This window comes from Alternaria incomplexa, assembly GCF_024043165.1.
Source record: "Alternaria incomplexa strain BMP 0042 chromosome Unknown scaffold_3, whole genome shotgun sequence".
NCBI classification, from domain to species: domain Eukaryota; kingdom Fungi; phylum Ascomycota; class Dothideomycetes; order Pleosporales; family Pleosporaceae; genus Alternaria; species Alternaria incomplexa.
In genome coordinates, this window is record NW_026249852.1 from 1,469,272 (window position 1) to 1,487,776 (window position 18,505).

The 18,505-nt window shown below is 51.9% G+C and overlaps 3 protein-coding genes across 3 annotated transcripts; 1 reads left to right on the plus strand and 2 right to left on the minus strand.

The window, feature by feature from the left end:
• Positions 1–1,491: 1,491 nt before the first annotated feature.
• On the plus strand, positions 1,492–3,744 carry J4E90_002882 (uncharacterized protein; the record flags this gene model as incomplete). The annotated part of the gene is made up of 1 exon (XM_051432458.1): positions 1,492–3,744. One exon carries the CDS (start codon positions 1,492–1,494, stop codon positions 3,742–3,744), a length of 2,253 nt encoding a protein of 750 aa, XP_051293880.1.
• Positions 3,745–4,339: 595 nt separating this feature from the next.
• J4E90_002883 (uncharacterized protein) lies at positions 4,340–8,863 on the minus strand (the record flags this gene model as incomplete). Its single annotated transcript, XM_051432459.1, has 4 exons — positions 4,340–4,894; positions 4,946–7,487; positions 7,591–8,455; positions 8,488–8,863. 4 exons carry the CDS (start codon positions 8,861–8,863, stop codon positions 4,340–4,342), a joined length of 4,338 nt encoding a protein of 1,445 aa, XP_051293881.1.
• A 4,233-nt stretch (positions 8,864–13,096) lies between these two features.
• Positions 13,097–18,146, minus strand: J4E90_002884 (uncharacterized protein; the record flags this gene model as incomplete). Its single annotated transcript, XM_051432460.1, has 3 exons — positions 13,097–15,765; positions 15,820–17,764; positions 17,925–18,146. 3 exons carry the CDS (start codon positions 18,144–18,146, stop codon positions 13,097–13,099), a joined length of 4,836 nt encoding a protein of 1,611 aa, XP_051293882.1.
• Between the last annotated feature and the right edge of the window lie 359 nt (positions 18,147–18,505).

An 18,505-nucleotide genomic window follows, 5' to 3' on the forward strand; every position in this document is an offset into this window, starting at 1 on the left:
ATGCGAGAGCTGCGTGTTTGGTCTAGACGCGATTGGGAATGGACCCACCACGCCCGGACTCCGCGGCTCATCATTACGTGCATCGCTGGAGACGTGTGATACGCGTCGATTCTGATAGCATCTTAGATGCGTTTTCAATAACACCTAATGCATAGCGTCCAAGAGTTCGTGATTCACAATGTCGCGTTCCCATGATATTACGACTTTGATGCCGTGTTCATCGCCTGGAAGTATCGAGCAGGAAGCCCACACAGCTGAGGGCGCGAACGGTATGTCTACGCGTTATCAGCGCAGAGCACAATTATTACTAACGCGCAATCCAGTGCCATGGTATGAATAACGAATACACTCGCTGCCACGACGCGTCGACCTCCGCTCCTTCACGCACAAGCTCCCGCTGACGTTGCGCACGATTTCCGGTGAAGCCACCTGCATGTCCTCGAATTGAAGATTCTAGAAATAGGTGCATTGCATACTTACTGGCTTACGGGCTGATGCGCTGGTCGTCAGGAGCTCCTCGTGTTAGCGAGACTGCCATTTGCCATGGCTGTGACGCCTGCCGCCACTGATACCGCCAATGAGATTCATTGCACCTGCCCTGCCTTGCGACGACTTTCCGGTGAGTGCTGTTGCATATTAGGCCTTATCGCACTACATCAACATATCTCTCGTCAGTTTTACACGGCGCTTTGCACTCTATGGCGCTCTCAATACCGGCTATGTCTTGACATTGTAGCGCTGAACGCTTTCTACTTACATTCTACAACAACCCCACTCTAGCGCTGGCCATGTCAAGCTCCGTGCCTTCCAACACAGCAGGTAAGTACTTACTGTTCAACAAGCGCACCTTTTTGCTGATGTAGTCTTAGAGCACCCGTACGTATCTTATTGTAGAAAGTACCTCGAAGATGCCCGTCAAGATCCCTTGTTCAACGCACCGCATCTGAAAGATTTCTGTGATTACCTATCCGAATCTTCATCGCAATGGCACCCTGGAAGTTACACAAACGGCGCTCGATTTGCTTGGTTGTACACACATTCCATGGCTTATAACCTCCAGCTTTCTTCGGAATTCAATCCACAAAACTATGATCCGATCAAGACAGCTACCAAAAAATGTGAAGATCCTAAATTGCTCTTCCTTGATGGATGTCCCTCGGCTGGTTGTGTGATTCGTTGACCCATGGTGTGATGTTGGTGGTCACGTCACGTCGTGGAGCGAATCGGGCGTAGCGCCTTCCGTACGGCAGGTGCGACTAGACTTCACCCCAGCACACCTCACCATCTCAACTACACCATGGCGAATCCGAACGCCTTTACGGATAGGTTGCGTGGAGCAACAAGGCAGACGAGACAGATGGACGATGATGTGGATGCGTGAGTACCTTCGCTCCTTCCTGTTTCTTGCTAACAATATGTAGGGATTCGGTGGCAGATGCAGGTGCGGATGAGGATATGGAGAGAGCAGATGGTGGAGAAGTTGCGACGCCGATGCTGCCGCCTGGAGCACGCCAGCAAGGCTTCAGCTCGATCATGAGGGCCGAATTCAACCCCGAAGTGACGACCCCATTCGGTGATGATGGGCGGCAGCAGCAGGTGAGGCGGCGAAGGGTCAACAATGAGACACCGGCAGCGCGCGTGCAAAGGCGAGCGGCGGCGAAAGCGACGGCACCAGCGGCAGCACCAGTGACACAGAACCCAGGGCCTGTGCAGCTTGGTCCAGAGTCGCAGGCGATCGCATTGGCAGGACAGAGCTCGCTCATGGGCTCGAGCCAATCTTCAGCAGGTCGTAGCTCCGCCCAAAGGAGCAGCTCTCTTCCTGTGCCGCCGGACTATACACCGGCACCGAGCCGCGCTGGTCCCTCTGGGGTAGTTATCAATCCTGGATTTGCGCAGTTCCCACGAGGAGGACGAGCTGGACGAAGTGGGCGAGATGGACGAGGTAGGCGAGATGGACGAAGTGGACGAGGTGGACGAGAAGCTCCTTCGCTTCATCAGACTCCGAGTGCTGATGAAGATGAACTGGACGCTGAGACCAGTGCTGGCCAGGATGCGACGCCTGGCAGCAGAAGGTCTACTGTGGGTGCGGTGGTGGGAGTTCAGGGTGTACACGTTGACTCTCACGCCACACCTCGTGAGGTTGAATCGCATCGGGATACTACTCCCGATTCGCGTCCAACCGGAGAACGCAGACGTGGAAAGACCCCGGTATTTACATCGGATGGACTCCCCGTTCTGCAAGGCGAGGGCGTCGGGCTTGCTCTCGACGACCTGCCTGAGGGTGCAATGGGGTCGTCGCCGCCTAGGTTGAGTCAGGCCGATCGCCCTGGCTCGATAGCTGGCCAGCATTTAGCAGGAGAGGAACTGGAAGAGTCGGAAGAAGAGGCGGAACAAATGTCTGATGAGGAGTCTTCGTCTGTCCATGAGGCCGCTTGCTTAGTCGCGACCCCTAACTATGCAGCCTTGTGGAACTCGGGGCGTCATAAATCCTCTCGCTTCGCACTCGTGGCACGTGCCTTCATTCATGCGCGCGAGCTGGGCTGGACTACCATGGATGAGACAGACTTCAAGCAGACTGGCACGTCGATCCTTTGCAGCATCCCAGGACGCCATGTGTTGCCGGATCTTCTGGACGGCAATCTTGCCGCAAGGGACATGCGGGAGGGTGACCGCAGCCTCTTCTCTGCGGACTCTTCTTGGATGGATCGCTCTACAACGGATGCTCCTTGCGTGTATGTCGAAATGATGGTGGCCGTCGCGGATGGTGGACACATATCGCGAAGACGTCTGTCGCACATTGTCGAACTGCTGCGCCAGTACACCACAGTGCCGCGCATCGAGGATACCGAGGCGATCGACAATGCCGTCGCGATCGACAACGCGTTCAAGAAAACCGGGAAGAAGACTGAGCGTAAGCACATCCGGGCCGGAAGACACAAGTTCCTCTGGAAACCGGGTCAAGGGGGCGCTTTGGGTGTGCGTAGGGTGACACGGGTGGACATCGTGCGTAGTTTTTGCGACGCGCTGGAGAAACGCGTTGGGCGGGCCATAAATACCCTGCCGTTGCAGTACTTTGGCAATACCCTCAACTTCAGCAAGCGTGAGAAGGAACACACGCGCGATGAACACTCAAGTTTCCTGATGCAGCTGATTCGACACGTGTGCGAAGCGTTGTGGCCTGGGGAGTGCTGTATGAAGGCTTATCCGGTGTTTTTTGCCTGCGATGCTGGCGAGTCGAGATTGGGTGAGATTCTGCTGACGTTGCTAGGGCACGGTCTCGCAGCGTTGGGTACCGGCATGAATATACATCAGCCAGGTATCAACAATGCCACCGCGGACATGAATGACTGGCGTAATGAAGACGCGGTAAAGCTGTGGCGGGACTGTACCAATTTCAGGGACAAGGAGGGAAGCTTCGACGCAAACTTCGCTGTCGAAAGAGCTCTACTGAGTCGTGACGCCAATCCGGGTGAGGGCAATGCTGACGAAGAGGAATTGGCGGAGATGTTGAGGCAGATTGCAGAGGAGGAGAAGGCGTTGAGCGATATGGTTGGAGAGGGGCTCCGAGATAACCTGAACGACGAACGCGACAAGAGGAATGCCGAGATCGATGCTATCGAGGCGGAGCATGGCGAGGCAGTGGCGGAGTTCATGGCAGTTCTCAGACGTCGGGGTGAGGAGGACGAGGTCATGGTGGAAGAGACCTGGGAGGATTGGACTGCAAGGGTGAAAGGGTATTTGTAGGCGCCAATGCGATTGCGAGTGGAGGGGACGGATGTGCGATGATGGTAGAGAATTCACATTTAAACTACTATAAAACGAACATACTCAAAGTGACTGTTGGAAATGACCATGACCGCTTACCTGTGAGAAGAAGAATGACGGTTCTAGGGGCACCCTAGAACCAAAGAAAGAATACGAATATCGAGAGCCCCGATATCCGCTGCCTTACCTGGTAGTGTCAAGGAGACCTGACGGGGGGGACTATGTTTGGCGGTAATGATAAATGACTGCCTCATGGGTTATAGGCTATCTAAATCAGCCAGTCGGCGTGAGCTACACACGGAAATGCCGTGTGATGATGTATCCGGGATAGAAGGCCTCCTCGATCAATTTGTTGGTTTTGCGACAAAGTCGATACCCGCGCTCAATCCAATTCTCGTTCATGCTTCATGCAGGTGTGCATGCAAGCCTGATACCATGGTGACTCGTGAGCTCTCTCGTCCAACCGGATGCCCATAACATGCCGTGTTACGCGTGACGACGGACCTGGGCGCAAAGTAAGAAAAGAATGAATTGAATTTTGACACAACGCCCCATCCCTGATATGTACGTATCATTACTTCGACCAGAATACAATAAGATCATCAATGTCATCATCGTCAAGCTCGCTCGGCTTCTCTTTGAACTTTGGCCCATAGCCTTCACGCTTACTCCGAAGCCTGGAGTAAACCTGATAACAGTTCGCCAGCTCAATTTCTGCCTCTTCTTTCTTCCCCAATCCACTCAACGCTTTATACCGCATCCAGCACGCTCGGGTCTTCTCGGGCATATACGTATGAGAATTGGAGAATGCCTCAAGAGCATGATTCAGGAGAGCAAGTGCCATGTCGTAATTCCCCAGATGTATGTGATGCTCTGCGACTTTGACGAAGACGTCGGCCGTACGGTGATGGCGGTTGCCAAGGGTTGACTTGTAGTGCATAAGCGCACGGCGGTGGTAGTCTAGACTGGACTCCACATTTCCCAAGGCGTGGAGAAAGCGGCCGGTGATGAAGGATACTCGGTCTTCTTTGCCGAACTCATTTTCGCGGTCTCGCAACCCCTTTTTGAGGGTTTTAGAAGCTAGCTCGTTGTTTCCTTGCAGCCAATACGCCAGACCCAGATTAGCGAGCTGCAATAATGGTTAGCGTTCGTGACATATACAACGGATCATTTTACTTACGGGTAGCGAGATCATGGTCTCACTGAACTTGCGGTACTTGCGCATTTCTTCGATGGACTTTAAGAAGCACTTTTCTCCTCTCTTCCAGTCACGGTTGAGCATGTGCGCATTTCCCAACTCGTTCCAAGAGATGGCGAGACGCATGTCCTCGGTGTCACTCTTCAGGCTCTCTTTTACCATCTCATCATTGAACATCGTATGATACTGCAATGCATCAGTTGGCTCGTTGATCTCTAGAGCTATGCATCCCCTGTTGTGTGCAATCTCGGTAAGCGAATAGTTTAGCATCGAGAGAGTTACCGTGCTGCCATGCGCGAGTTCGGGGCGCTCCAGCAAACGGAGCTTGAGAGACTCGCATATCGACTGGGCCATGTTGTTGGAGTAGATCGCATCCGGCGACTGGCCACGTTCGTGTTGGTACCAACCACTATCTATGAGGAGCTTCGCAAACTCGTAGTCGTCAAATGAGTCCGGGGATGGCGTAATCAACGGAAATACAGTCTTGAGGCGCTGTATGTGGGGAAATAACTCCTCGCAATTCTCCCAGCGAGCGATGCCATGTCTCCAGGTGAGCTCCTGAAAAGTCCAGCTATCGTTGATCAATTCCACACATGCAAGGAAGTATTTCCTCATCTCAGGCTGACGCAATCTGGCTCGTGCTACATCTTGTACCAACCTGTGTACTGATAGCTTTCTTTTCTCCTTATTGCTGGTGAGGAGGGATCGCGCCAAGAGCTCGGTGCGCGCAGCAACATAGTCATTTTTGACAGATTGAACCAACTCAGAGTCGTCATCCTTTATTGGAGAAGTGAAGATCGATTCTGGGATTGCGTCAGGGTCCAGCATAGAAATGATGTTGATAAGCGCTACGCCTTTTCCAAGGCGGTCAAAGGCCCAAACAGAAGCCACGTTGGACTGATAGTTGCTTGTCGAGCGCGATTTATCGGGAGTTTGCCAGTCAAAGAAGGCCTGTGACCCTTCATGATCCTCGAAAGAATAGAGGAAGTCCGCAAATGACATATTTTTGGATGCAACGATAGAGCCCATTTGGCTGAGGGCTAGAGGTAGACCGCCCAAACGATTGACAATGGTTGTTGCAGCTGTCATCTCATAACCGGCAATGGGTTGTTTGCCGGTCACGTGGAATAAGTACTGCGTAGCCTCGGGTACGCTGAATGGTTTCAGCTCCAGAGATGCAGACCATGAGTACGGGTTGCGACTAGTGATGAGGACAGAGCCCGGGCCGTTATATGGCCAGAAGCCATTCAACACTTCGCCATCCTCCACACCATCGAAGACCAGGAGCCAAGAAGCTTTTCCTTGAGCTTTTCCGCTTTCTCGTGATCTGTCTTTCTCCGGATTGACCAGCCACCCTTTCAGCACATCCCTTGTGTAGTTCAAGTCCATCGCATCTCGAGAATCAGCTGCTACCAGACCCAAGCCAATGGCCAAGTCTTTGTAATCCTGCGCTATCTTCCCTGCATCTTCTGCATGAACCCACAAGATCGCATCAAACTTGGTTCTGTGCTTGGCCACAAATTCTGCTGCAATTTGAGTTTTCCCCATACCACCAGGTCCGTAAATCGCGTAACATCTCGGCCAGCTTACAGGTTTGTTGTCCACAGCTTCGTCTTCAGCAACGCCACATATGGCCTTTTGCATCGCATTGAGCGCATAATCCCGGCCGTAGAAGTTCCTATCCGGGGATACAGGTACCTGGTAGGCAGGGAGCGTTGGTCCGGAAAATGCGTTCGACGTGAAGTCTTCAAGGAAAAGCCGCTGTAAGAGAGGCTGTAGGGTCTCATCGCGATCATGCCCGAAGTATGGTTGCCGTTCAATGAAGCTCCAATCTTCTTCGTACGAAGAGTCAAGAAGTGGTGTTATCTCACCACTCCTGGTCGGCATCTCAGGTGAGATGGTACTGTCTCTCGAGAAAAGAGAAGTTTCGTCAACATAAGAGCTTGCGATGGTACTGTCAATGTCCCCAGGAAACGCAAGACTTGACGCCCCATTAGATTCTAGGACTCTGGAGCCGTTCTCGCTCTGCACAGTGACATCTTCTGCTCTTCCTGTTTGTGATGCGCCATCTGAATGTTCTTCGGCCTCGTCTTGCCATGGCAAAGCCTTGACGGCGAGAGACTCCAGATGAGCTGCGATGTGTTTAATGATCCGATCGGACACTGATCTGTCTTTCTGAGCTTGACTCAAGCCAGACATATGACCTGTCCCGTTTTCGCTGGGTATATACGAACACAGAGGGCACTGTGGGAAGATGATAGGCGTCGAAACTTTGCTCTTTTTCGCTAACAAGGGTAACTGTGACTCAGTGAATGATTTGGAGTGGTGACTGCGCATGTGTACAAAGTACTCTTCTTCGCTTTCAAACCGCGATGCTGAATGGGACTTGGATGTGCACCTCCAACGGATGTTGTGCTCCTGGAGATGGGATATCCAGGTGGCTTTGGTCTCGAAAAGCGTTTTGCCATCTGGACATCCTTCAAAGAGACAGGTGTAGGGCTCAAGGTCCTCTAGGACATGTCGTCTACAGTCAAATTAGCTACCACGACTTCGCTGTCCGCAATCATCGCATAGCAGATAACAGGCGTATTCGCTCAGGCGATCCAATGTAGCGTGTGATCACGTACCTCCAGTGAGAAGCTTTCGACTCCTTTATTGGTAACATGAGGCAGCAGTATGGACATTCGAACTCCTTACCGCCAGCAGCTGGTTTGGGTGGACGGGGTAGTTCTATTGGTGCACTCGAGGAAGGTGTGGCAGTAAAAGCGGTAGACTGATTTGATTTTGCGTCCTCCAGTGCTCGATCAAGTGGCAGATTCTGCTTGCGGAGTGCGGATGCGGAAGTTTGTGATAGGTCGGAGTTCTTTGCCTGGTGAAGCTCTAAGATCAGAGTGGGTGATAGTAACGGCTCATCTGCTAAATCAGAGGCACGTGCTGTTGTATCCGTCTCACGATGTTTGGCGTCATGTCCCATGTCTTCCCGCGTGCTTTCCTTCGATGAATGCACCACAGACAATTTCCTTTGGTGCTTTCGTTGGTATAAGAAACGCTGCCGACGTATGACAATGCCATGCGATAATTTGTTGCGCAGGAACTCAGGCGCATGTGGGAAGCAATGATACACTATCTGAAGAGCAAAAGCTGCGAATGTCTCGTTGAGCACGTTATCTTCTTCATCTTTCATGATGAACTGTTCAGCCTTCTCGTTCCGAGCTGCTTTTGAAGGCTGGCGAATCAATAGCGAAAGCCGATAGAGTCGATCGATCGCTTTCTCTATGCCTGATAGCCTCTTCTCTGGCAATGAGTCCTCCGCTGAAGTAGCAATGGTCAGCTCATCTTGAACCGAATCCGTCTCGGTTCCTTGGAACGATGATGATATTGCAGAAGAGGTCGCATCGTCGAATGATGCATCTCCAATTGATCCATCTCCAGTAAGACTGTCGATACGATAGAGCGCGTCGGCTGGTCCTTCTGGTCTCAAGCTCGCAATAGCTAAACGCATGCGGTCAGCCGATATTTCCTACTTCGATTTTTTGATCGGGCTGCATGGCGCTCTGTTATCCTTTCGTTCGGGTCTACGTCGCTTGATGTCGCAAAAATGTAGGGTAATAGGGACTTGCCTCGTTTGGTGAAATCTGTCAGAGTGAGAAGGAATTCCAGCATGAATTTCTGCGTTTGCTCGTTGTCACGAAGTCGGTAATCGAGCGAGGCGTGACCTTGAGCAAAGGCTCCGATGTTCGCCGCCCATATCTTGAACCTGGCGTACTGTTCTTCAACCCAATTGACGTTGTATGCATCATCCGACTTGTCGCATGCGAGACCCAACTCTTCACTAATCTCAATGAGCAACTCAAATTGGCCTTTGCAACCCTGGGCAGCTGCGCGAAGCTCATAAGACATGCTGAGGGGCAGGCTGATCCCATCAGTCGACTGAACACGGCGGGGGAGAAACTAAGAGCAAAGGTTGCAGCAGAGCCTCGTCCGGTGAGAAACGTAGATTGAGTGCCTGAGATACAGGGTAGAAATATTACTGACGCTATTAATCGGTCAGTGATGGTGTACGGTATGAGCCAGGTATTGGCAGTCAAGAAACATACATCGGCGGGGTAGAACGCCCGTCAGCCCAATGACGCCCTCTTTCGTTCCAGCTCACCGGATCTGTCGTAGGCTGCGCTGCGTCTGCCTTGGCCTTCGTTAGATAATAGCCTGCCCTCCACCTGGAGAAGGCATAGGCCTCTGTTTCGCAACAGGATGTCTGGTGCCGAGCTTGCTTTGGCTATTGTGCCACTCGTCATTGTATTGATCGAACATCACCAGACCGTCTTCCGCAGAGGCAAGGCATTAGCTTTCTCCAAGATCAGCAATAACCAACAACTAGACTTCTACCAAGAATTGCATGCAGAGATACTTCTACTCAGCTTAACTCTGGAGAAAGTACAGATCAACTCTTCGAGAGTGTTGTCTAGCGGGGCATTATCGGAGAAAACTCGAGCTGAAGCAATCGAAATTGCACTTGGCGAAAATGCGAACCACTTCAATGAGATCCTGAATCGAGTTTTGAAGAGCATCGACGATTTGGTGCGAGAAAAATCAAGCGTGCTGACGGACGGTGATACAGTAAATTCCCCGTCACAGGACCTCGAAGATGTCACCGCTTAGGCTAACTGTCGCAGAACACCCAACATGCGATGTTACACAGGCTTCATCGCTTTGGGGAGACGATCAAGTCGGACGAGGCGACGAAATCGGCTCGCGAGAAGTTTCGGTTTGCCCGCAATGAGCAGACACGGAAGGTGGCGATGAAACGTATACGCGAGGGAGTACGAACTTTGGAGCTTGTATTAGGCTCTTCGACGGAGATCTTCGAGCAACAGCAACATACGCCTCGCAAGAAAACCCCAGTCGATAGAATGAGAAGACTGCCCGAAGAACTGTTCAGGAAATTAGCGAGCAAATGGTCCTGCTCTTGTCGCACACGACATCTAGCGAAACTGTGCTTGTGGAATTGCTGTTGTACGTACGACAAGCGCGGTGATTCGAGCGACAGTCTCGACATCATTGTATCTGTGCCCGTCGAAGATCAAAGATCGTTTCACTGGCAGAAAAGCAGTATCCGCGTCACTCAGAGGTTAGTCGCAGAATCATACTTAGTACGTTGCTGAGCTTTACTGAAACCCCGTGGTTAGCCAACAAGATCGAGCCAGAAAAAGAAATCACAACGAGCCTCAGGTTCGGTTTGCAGGTGGCCAAGCTCCGTCTACGTCTTCAACAAGCACTCCCTCATCGGTACCGCCGGGTCGCAATATTGAATCAGAGTCGCTATGTGATCTGCTACAGAGAGCCAGGGCTGCGAATACGAGCCTACAGATCTTGTTTGAGAACGACATGCTCTGGCAACAAAGAGCTAAGCGACCGGACTCACAGATCCGCCACCAGTTGGATGCATCCTTGATGAGTTTGCTGGGAGATGCCGAATGCTGGAAAGAAAGCAGTAAGCCTCGCGACAGATCGATACTCGCTGTACGCCTTGCGCACGCAGTCATGCACTGCTCTGAAGGTCCGTGGCTTCGCACAGACTTCGACAAGAAACAGATCTTTTTCTTCCGGGAACATGGTGCTCAACATCCAGACGTTGGCCGACCGCTCTTCGCGCTGGACTTTACACATCCACAGACGACGGTTGACGAGGATGACAATCTGTTCTCGGTCCACTCGAATCCCACCATTCTGTCTCTGGGCATCCTGCTACTCGAGATCAATGACGGGATTAAGATAGAGGATCATTGGGCTCCCGAGGATCTCATAGACGGCTTGATACCGAATGAGAGTACAAACTTGACAACAGCACTTCGTCTACTGAAGAAACTCGACGGTAAGCTGGTGATTCGATCACAGAAGGCGGTAAGGGCGTGTCTTGAGTGGGATAGATTCAACGACGGAAGAGAAGATGAGGACTTCGTGAAGCGAATGTATGAGCTCATCGTTGAGCCACTAGAAGATGTGTTGCAGCACTCTTGGGATGTCACACCAGGGCAGCTGGGGTTCGATGGGATACATACGAGTCGAGAGGCTGGGTCGGGGGCAACATAACGTAACGGGAACGCGTGCAGTGGATTGGCGATGCGGCCCAGTTTTGATGCGCAGGTGACGTGATGCACACGTTTTGATTGGATTCAAGCCGATGCCCCCTGATCCACCTCAACAACCCGTGCTGCCCAGCCTTCTTCGACGCACAGGGCAACTAAACTGTGAGGACGGATTTTGCAGTCCAACAAACATACGGCTTGCCTCTCGTCGCCTTTCGTACTCATCGTAGTTACATGAGAAATTGTTACGTATGCCGTGTCCTATATTGTACGGCACCTGCAAGTTTGCGCCCTGCGCATATCGGGAACGTTTCGTCGCAACCTACTGACCCACTATAGTCCTCGCTAGCAGTGCTCATCGGAGACTCCCACGATGACGGCTTCCGCTACTAGTCCTACCGCCGATTCCCAAGCGGCTGTTCTGTCTCCAGACGCGATCGTTCCTACGGGACCCAAAAGACAACCGTGGCGCGAGGTCTGGCCTGCGCCTCGAGAGCCTCAACAACAAGCCCAAATCTATGGCTTTGCGAAAGGCGAGGTAATGGTGTTCGATGGCAATGCGGGCAATTTCTTCGCTAGAGATGGCTGGACCGTCGAACAAGAGAGCGATACACAAGGCAAGGTTACTGCAAGGGGCGCAGAACAGAACATTGGGCAGCCGTCTAGGCGCTGCGGCACAGTTCCATAGTACGCTATGTGCGCTTTGCCGAGGGGACATAGAACGTAGCGTTCAAATACATATAGACTATACTTGCCCGTGGTTCAACGTGTCGAAACGTCAGATGACTCGTCGAAGCCTCCGTAATACACCAATGCCCTTACCTCAATACTCTCCCGTGGCTCTCCCTTCTCAGCCCCAAGCTCGAAAGCAGTATGCGGTACTAGAACATTGCGCAATTAGCCTTTGAACTTGCTGCACGATCACTTCCCATGCTTGACCTTCGTCATATCCACGTACCAGGTTTTGTTCCCGCCTTCGCATCAGTGTCGCTTTGCAGAAAAATCCACGCCTCATCCGCGCATTGATCACTGCACCACCACCATTCCAGTCCTTCGCTCCAATACAACTGCCGGTTCTCCACCACATAATCGGGATAAACCAGGTCGCACGGTTCCAGGTCACTCTTGATGTCAATGGAATGCGGGTCGCAAAGAGCAAGTGGCCAGTCTTTCACGGGGCCACGCAATGGTTTCCAGAAACTGTGACGCTCGGATTAGCAAATGATAAACGAGGATGTCTCAAGAGCAGGAGACTTTACTTAACACACTGGGTTCTCTCTTTGACAATATCCAAGTTATTGGGATTGAGCTGCTTGGCCATATCCATCGCCCAGCTTGTCGTAGTATCTACATGCGCAATACTCGTCGGTTGATTCCATCGATAGCTTTCCCCAGTACTTATTGGAAACTCTGCATGTCTCTTACGGACGGTATGCTCAAAGATCTGCACTTTCTGGGCGCCAAGAAATTCCTTGATGAGGTTTGCAACCTCGCGCAAGTAGATGCGTCTCACGGCGTCATCGTCGTCAAACTGTGCGTATGGTAATTGGGATTGGAATGGCAAGAGCTGGAAACCATGTCGGGAGAATTCCAGCGGCTCAGAACGTGAGCGAACATCATTGATGATGATATTGCGGTTGGTGAGCTTGATGTTCGAGGGTGGAAAGGCTGAGGGTGGAGTGAAGCGGAGGGAGTATGGTTTTTCGACCTCATACAAAGCATCGCGTTGAAGGAAGTTGGTCGTGGATCTTTTTTTCATCGTATTGGAGAGTTCCATTGCTGCAATGCCGAAGGAGATGTACTCACGCTCAGAGACTTTGACCATGTATGCTTTTCGAGGAGTCAGCCTCGTATCAGTACCCCTCACCGATCATACGTTGCACATCCCAGTCATGGCCAGCGAAGGTGTACTTGTTATTTTCTCATTATGAAAAAGCTTGTTGTCAGGATCGATTTCCACGGGAAAGTTTCCTGGGGCTTGTAGATGACATTTTGCCAAAACGACTACAAAATACAAACTACCGCATACTTCCCAGTCAGCTGATCATCAACTCTCCAAATCATACAGCAAGCACCCCCCAGTCCTGAAATTGTACACAAAAGCCTTGCCTACAGCTCCTTCCCCATTTGTTCCACCTTCGCCCTTGTTCTCTACCCACTTCGCTCTATAACCCAGCAGTAAGTCGTGCAGCTCCTGCAGGTATTTCCTCTCAGCAAGCGGCATCTTTTGTATGAAGTAACGCCACGAGTCCGGATCGCTGAGACGCGTCTCTTTGAGCAAGTTCATGACCTCTTCCTTTGACTCGATAGCAGCGATGGGCGCGGATTGGAATGCGGAAAGTAAATCTGTCGACCTTGACTGCGCGGCCTCAACGATAGACCATTTGTTGCTCTTCTTGGATCGGTGCTGGGCGATAAGGACGTCGACGTTCGCTTTTGGCGCGTTGGAAGTGTTGCTTGAAGTTGGTGGTGGAGCTTTGATTAGGCGGGCTGCGCTTCCTTCGCGTTCTTCGCGGTCTCGGAGCTCGTTGCGGAGGTAGTTCAGAAGATCGGTACTGCGCAAATCTGTGTCTTCTTTCTTTGCGATGGATTTGACCTTGAGCTCGGGCTTGTCTGGGGCTACGCCGTGTTTAATCACGATCACCCAGCTATGTCTGTCTTCGCGATAGTGACGTAAAATGTCTTCGATGGAGTGCGCATCGACGGCGAGTTCGGCGGTATAGCCATGGGCGATGAGGTCTGCTACCATCTTGATGCCAGTGGAACGGAGGACGTTTGGATCGAAGCTGGCGACTAGACAGTCGCAGCGTCGTGGCATCCAAGAGATGGATGGCGTATCTTCTTCAGCGTGCTTTCGCAAGAACGTCGACTTCTCAGGCTTCTTGATGTATCGGCTCATGGAGTTGACGAGTCTATCCCATCCCAGGTTCACACCAACAGCGTGGTATGCAGCCGCTGGATGTGCGTGACTCGAGCCTCTCGGGCGGTATTCTTCGATGAGCTTATCGTACCGGCCACCTGCAGCAAGCACTTCCCTCTGCTTTGTGTCGAACAGACATTGGAAGAGAATGCCACCGGAATAGAACTTCTCATTGAAGCTGCTCAGTACACTGATGTAAACCTTGCGCTTCACGCCCCACAACTTCATGTAATTGATAACAGAAGTTAGGTGTGCAAAGACGACGTGAGTCCGATCAAGGCACTTGGTGCCTTCAAATAGTCGGCGCAGCTTCGCAAAAGCCTTTTCTGGGGTGTCGCGCCAATCGAAGCGTGCCAGATCGTCTAACGATGTTGACGGAATACCAATGTCAGAGGACCGCAATTCGTTGCGTATCAACTGCCAGTTGTTCTTTCCGATGTTCAGCTTACTAAGGACTGCTTTGACTGCCGCGCGCTTTGGGACACTGATTCTGCAGAATTCCATGATCATGTCTAACAGATCGGCGTGATTCAAGTGGAAGCACATCTGCGTTGATCGAAATGAAGGAAACTCATCAATGATTTCATCGACGACCTTGAGAACCTCTGCCTCCTTCAAAGTAAGGTCAAGCGTATCGTAAGACAATATATCGAAGTCTGCCTCGCCGTTACTACGTGGAGCACTTCCGGTGTAGTCGTCACGGTAGACATGACCGATCGTAAAAGTCTTCTCCAGGAACGCTCCACCTCGACCGATGCTACGTGCGTACGGCAATGTCAGATCGTAAGGTAGTTGGACAAGGGTTCCAGAAGGATCAAAAAGCTTGACGACCTTCGTGTCCGCATAATGGTCGGACCAGGGTAGTAGAACTTGACGTTGTATCTCAACAGCGCCGTGGCTCCGGAAGACCATGGCCAATCTGTCCCTCACTAGATTCTGCAGAAGCACATCATTAGCTTTGATCTTCTGAGTGGTCGCGCTCAGATCCCATGCATGGTCCTTTGCTTGGGTATCGGGCTTTTGTGAGAAAAGAGCGGCCATCATCTTTGCATAGTGAGGCGAGTTCCGATCGGATAGGGCCTTGAGCGCTTCTTTGACGGCCTCGTCCTCCATCTGAGCGGGTACCTTGCCACTTCTCAAAAGCTCCGTACATCCGGGCCTCTCTGAAGGGCGATGGCTGATGAGAGACTTGATGATGGTACCCTGCAACGACTTTTCCGGCGTCTCGAACTCTTGCGGAAGATCGTGTTTCCGCTCGCGTAACGATCGGATGACTTTGTCGCGCTCCATGGCAGTTCTCAGGGGAAAGCACATCTCGAAGAAGATGATGCCCATGGAGTACATATCCACCTTGTTGTTGTAGTCGCCAATAACGGTCGAGCTGAGCTCAGGAGCAACATAAAGCGCAGTACCGACACTCCGCGTCATGTCGCCACCATCCTGTGTACCATTGGAGGACTTTGTATCAGGCCTCTGATATTGGCCACTGGTGGCTAAACCAAAATCACCAATCTTAGGCACCTTGGCCATATCGATGAAGACGTTGTCAGGTTTGAGATCACGATGGATAATACCGTGGCCATGGATGTGAGCGAGCCCTTCGAGAATTTGCCGGAACAATCTCCAGTACTCGTCTGGATCGTCATAAAGTCCGGTACGTATCAGATCTCGGAGTGTCTGCTTCTCGCAGAACTCCATTTGAATGTACAAGATTGACCTCGAGGGCTTTGCAGGTGTTGATTCGGACATGGCGCGTTTCTTGACTGGCGAGAGTGGTCCTATGCTAGCCTCATCTTCTGCCTTCAGTCAGCTTGTTGTATACATGAGGCTTCATGCCATTGGCTGCTTACCTGAGTCGGAGCCAAAGATTACTGCACCGACGTCATCTTCCGATTCTGCGTCAGACCCAAATTCGATCTTGGGATATCCACTGGAGCTAATGAAGTCTAAACCACCAGTGCTTCTGCCGTGACCGCCACCATCAGTCGTAGTCGTGCCTGGAGAAACGTCCGATTCCCAGTCAGACTCGTCGCCATCTGATGTTGCCGAGTCATAGTAATCATCTGCTTCGGCCTCTGGCCAGGCGGTGTAATAACGTACCACACAGCTGTGGTTGAGCCGCGAAAGTAGCATGACTTCCGAAAGGACTTCGCTTAACGCTGCGGCAGACTTCTGCTTGATCTTTTTGATAGCATAAAGACGACCGTCGACCTTGTTGCGGGCCTTTACGACTTCGCCGTACCCGCCCTTGCCCAAGCGACCTTGTTCGGCCCAGTCATTCGCGTATCGTGAGTATGACGGAACAACACCAGAGGAAGACTCTCGTCGCAGCCTATACCGACCTAATGAAGTTGAAGAGTTCCTCGAACGTACGGGTGTGGAGGGTCGCTCGTATACGTCTACATCGTCGCGCAAGAACTCACATGGGATGAGGTCAAAGGCTGAGGATCGTTTCTTGGGGTCGGGCTTGAAGAACTTGCGCAGAACTTCTTGTAACGGTTCGGAGCAGCCAAGAATATCGGACAGTTCTTTGGGTGAATTGTACTTTTCAGGCACATCGAGGCCGAAGAGCATCTGAAGGAACGTGACGCCGAGATCCCATACATCCGTCTTGCGGGTGTGACGCGCATCCTGAGACAGCTCGGGCGCTATCCAGTAAAATGATCTTACAATTTTCATCGGCTGTTCATCCCAACACAAGCTTCGCAGATGATAAAGAGAGCCTTGAAAGCTGGCGTCGGCTAGCAATACTGTGATTCCACCTCCGGGCGATCTCTTGAACAGGATGTTGTGAGGATGAATGCGCTTATGGACTATACCGTTGCGGTGGTAGAAGTCCAGTGCTTCTAGAAGCTCGATGGTCCAGGCACGAACTCTTGCGACTGGTAGGGGTCCATCGTCGGCGAGCCGCTCGCCTAGAGATCCTTTGTCGGCGTGATCCATGAGGATGCTAATCTCCCATCCTGAATCGGGTAGATGCTCTACTTTGAACTCCAGCACCGCCATGATGGCTCCTTGCCGCAGTCGCTTGAGCTCTTCCATCTCGTCTTCGAATTCCATAACGGCTTTTTTGAGCTGTGGGCCAGCAGCAGCGTTTCCGCCGCCCACCCGAGCACGTTTTAGTACTAATGTAAGCGTTGCTGTGCTTCCGGCCGGTTTTACCAACAGCTGTTCGGTCAAAGGGCCAGAACGCAAAGGAAGTGGATTCTCAACGCCACTGCATTGGATGGTCGTGTCTTCGTGTTGGATAACGATCGTCCTGTCGAATGAGATGTAGTTGTTACTCTCGGCGCTTGGGAAGTACGAAGGCGGAGTATTGGCGGATACACGGTGCTTTTTGCGCTTTGCCAACAGGTCTTTTCGGCGCATTTCGTCACCTACCATCTGCTGCAAAAGACGCTCCTCCTCAGCCTTCTCTTCGTCACGCTTCTTCTGTAACTCTTCCTCCTGTTGCTTTAGATGTTCGACAGCAGCGGCTTCTTGTACTGCACGCTCGGCATCCAAATTCTCGTAGGTACCGTCCGTCTCGCGGACAGCGATCTCGTCCTCTAGTATCTCTTGAATGGCCGTCGCAATATCGTAGATCATCACCTCGCCTAGCAGTTCACGAGGTCGAGACTTGAGCAGGCCATAGAGCCTGTCCCACGTGCTTTTTCTAAGGCTGCCACAGTCCTCCAGTGAAAGTTCGGGCAGGGTCTTGGGGTAAGTAGCGGTAAGCTTCGCACAAAGCGTGATGGAGATCTTTTCGTTGGAGAAAGACGTCAACTTGACGCGCAATACGCGATCTGTAGTTTTCTGCCATATAGTTAGCGGAGGTCCAGTGATGAATACTTTGATTCTGCACAATTTGATGCAAAACTTGAACACATCTTGAAGGGTACGTTGCCGCAGGTCTCTAGGCCGTGTGGGCGTAGAACCTGAACGGCGACTCCAACAGTGAGGCCTCTGTACTTACGCTCCATGCTCCTTTGGCTTCTGATTCTTCATAGTCGTCCATGAACACAGCCTTCAAGACTTCGCGTTCATCTTCTTGTGCCTTCTCGTAGGTTTCGGAGGTGTGTGAGACCAGCGAAGGTCGCGGTTCCCCGAGCGGACTTGTTGGGCCCATGTCATCGTCTCCCGGCGTGGATGCATTGTGCGTTTGTTTCTTGTTCTTTGGTGTTCTTAGCGGTGCCATAGTGGGCTACTGGTGGTTGATTGAATAGGCCGTCATATAGTATGGGTATTGACGGAGAGACTAGCAGCCGCAGCTGCTGCCCTTCACACTGCAGACATCTCGATCTTAAAAATTCGTAGTGAATGAAAAGTGATGAGAATGGCGATATGTAGAGACTTTGTGGCCAGCGCACGTCGAGTAGCGGTCGGTGGGGGCGATATGTTGGCGACGCCCCGCTACCCTTCCTTTCCGCGCCATCCCTGCAGGCGCCAGCAGAGCCGCCGGACGCGACTTCCTCATGCCTGGAGATCGACGAGCAGGCACAACAAACAGCACCGCACCTTCCCTTACCCTGACGATGCGCTAGCAGCTTGTCACAT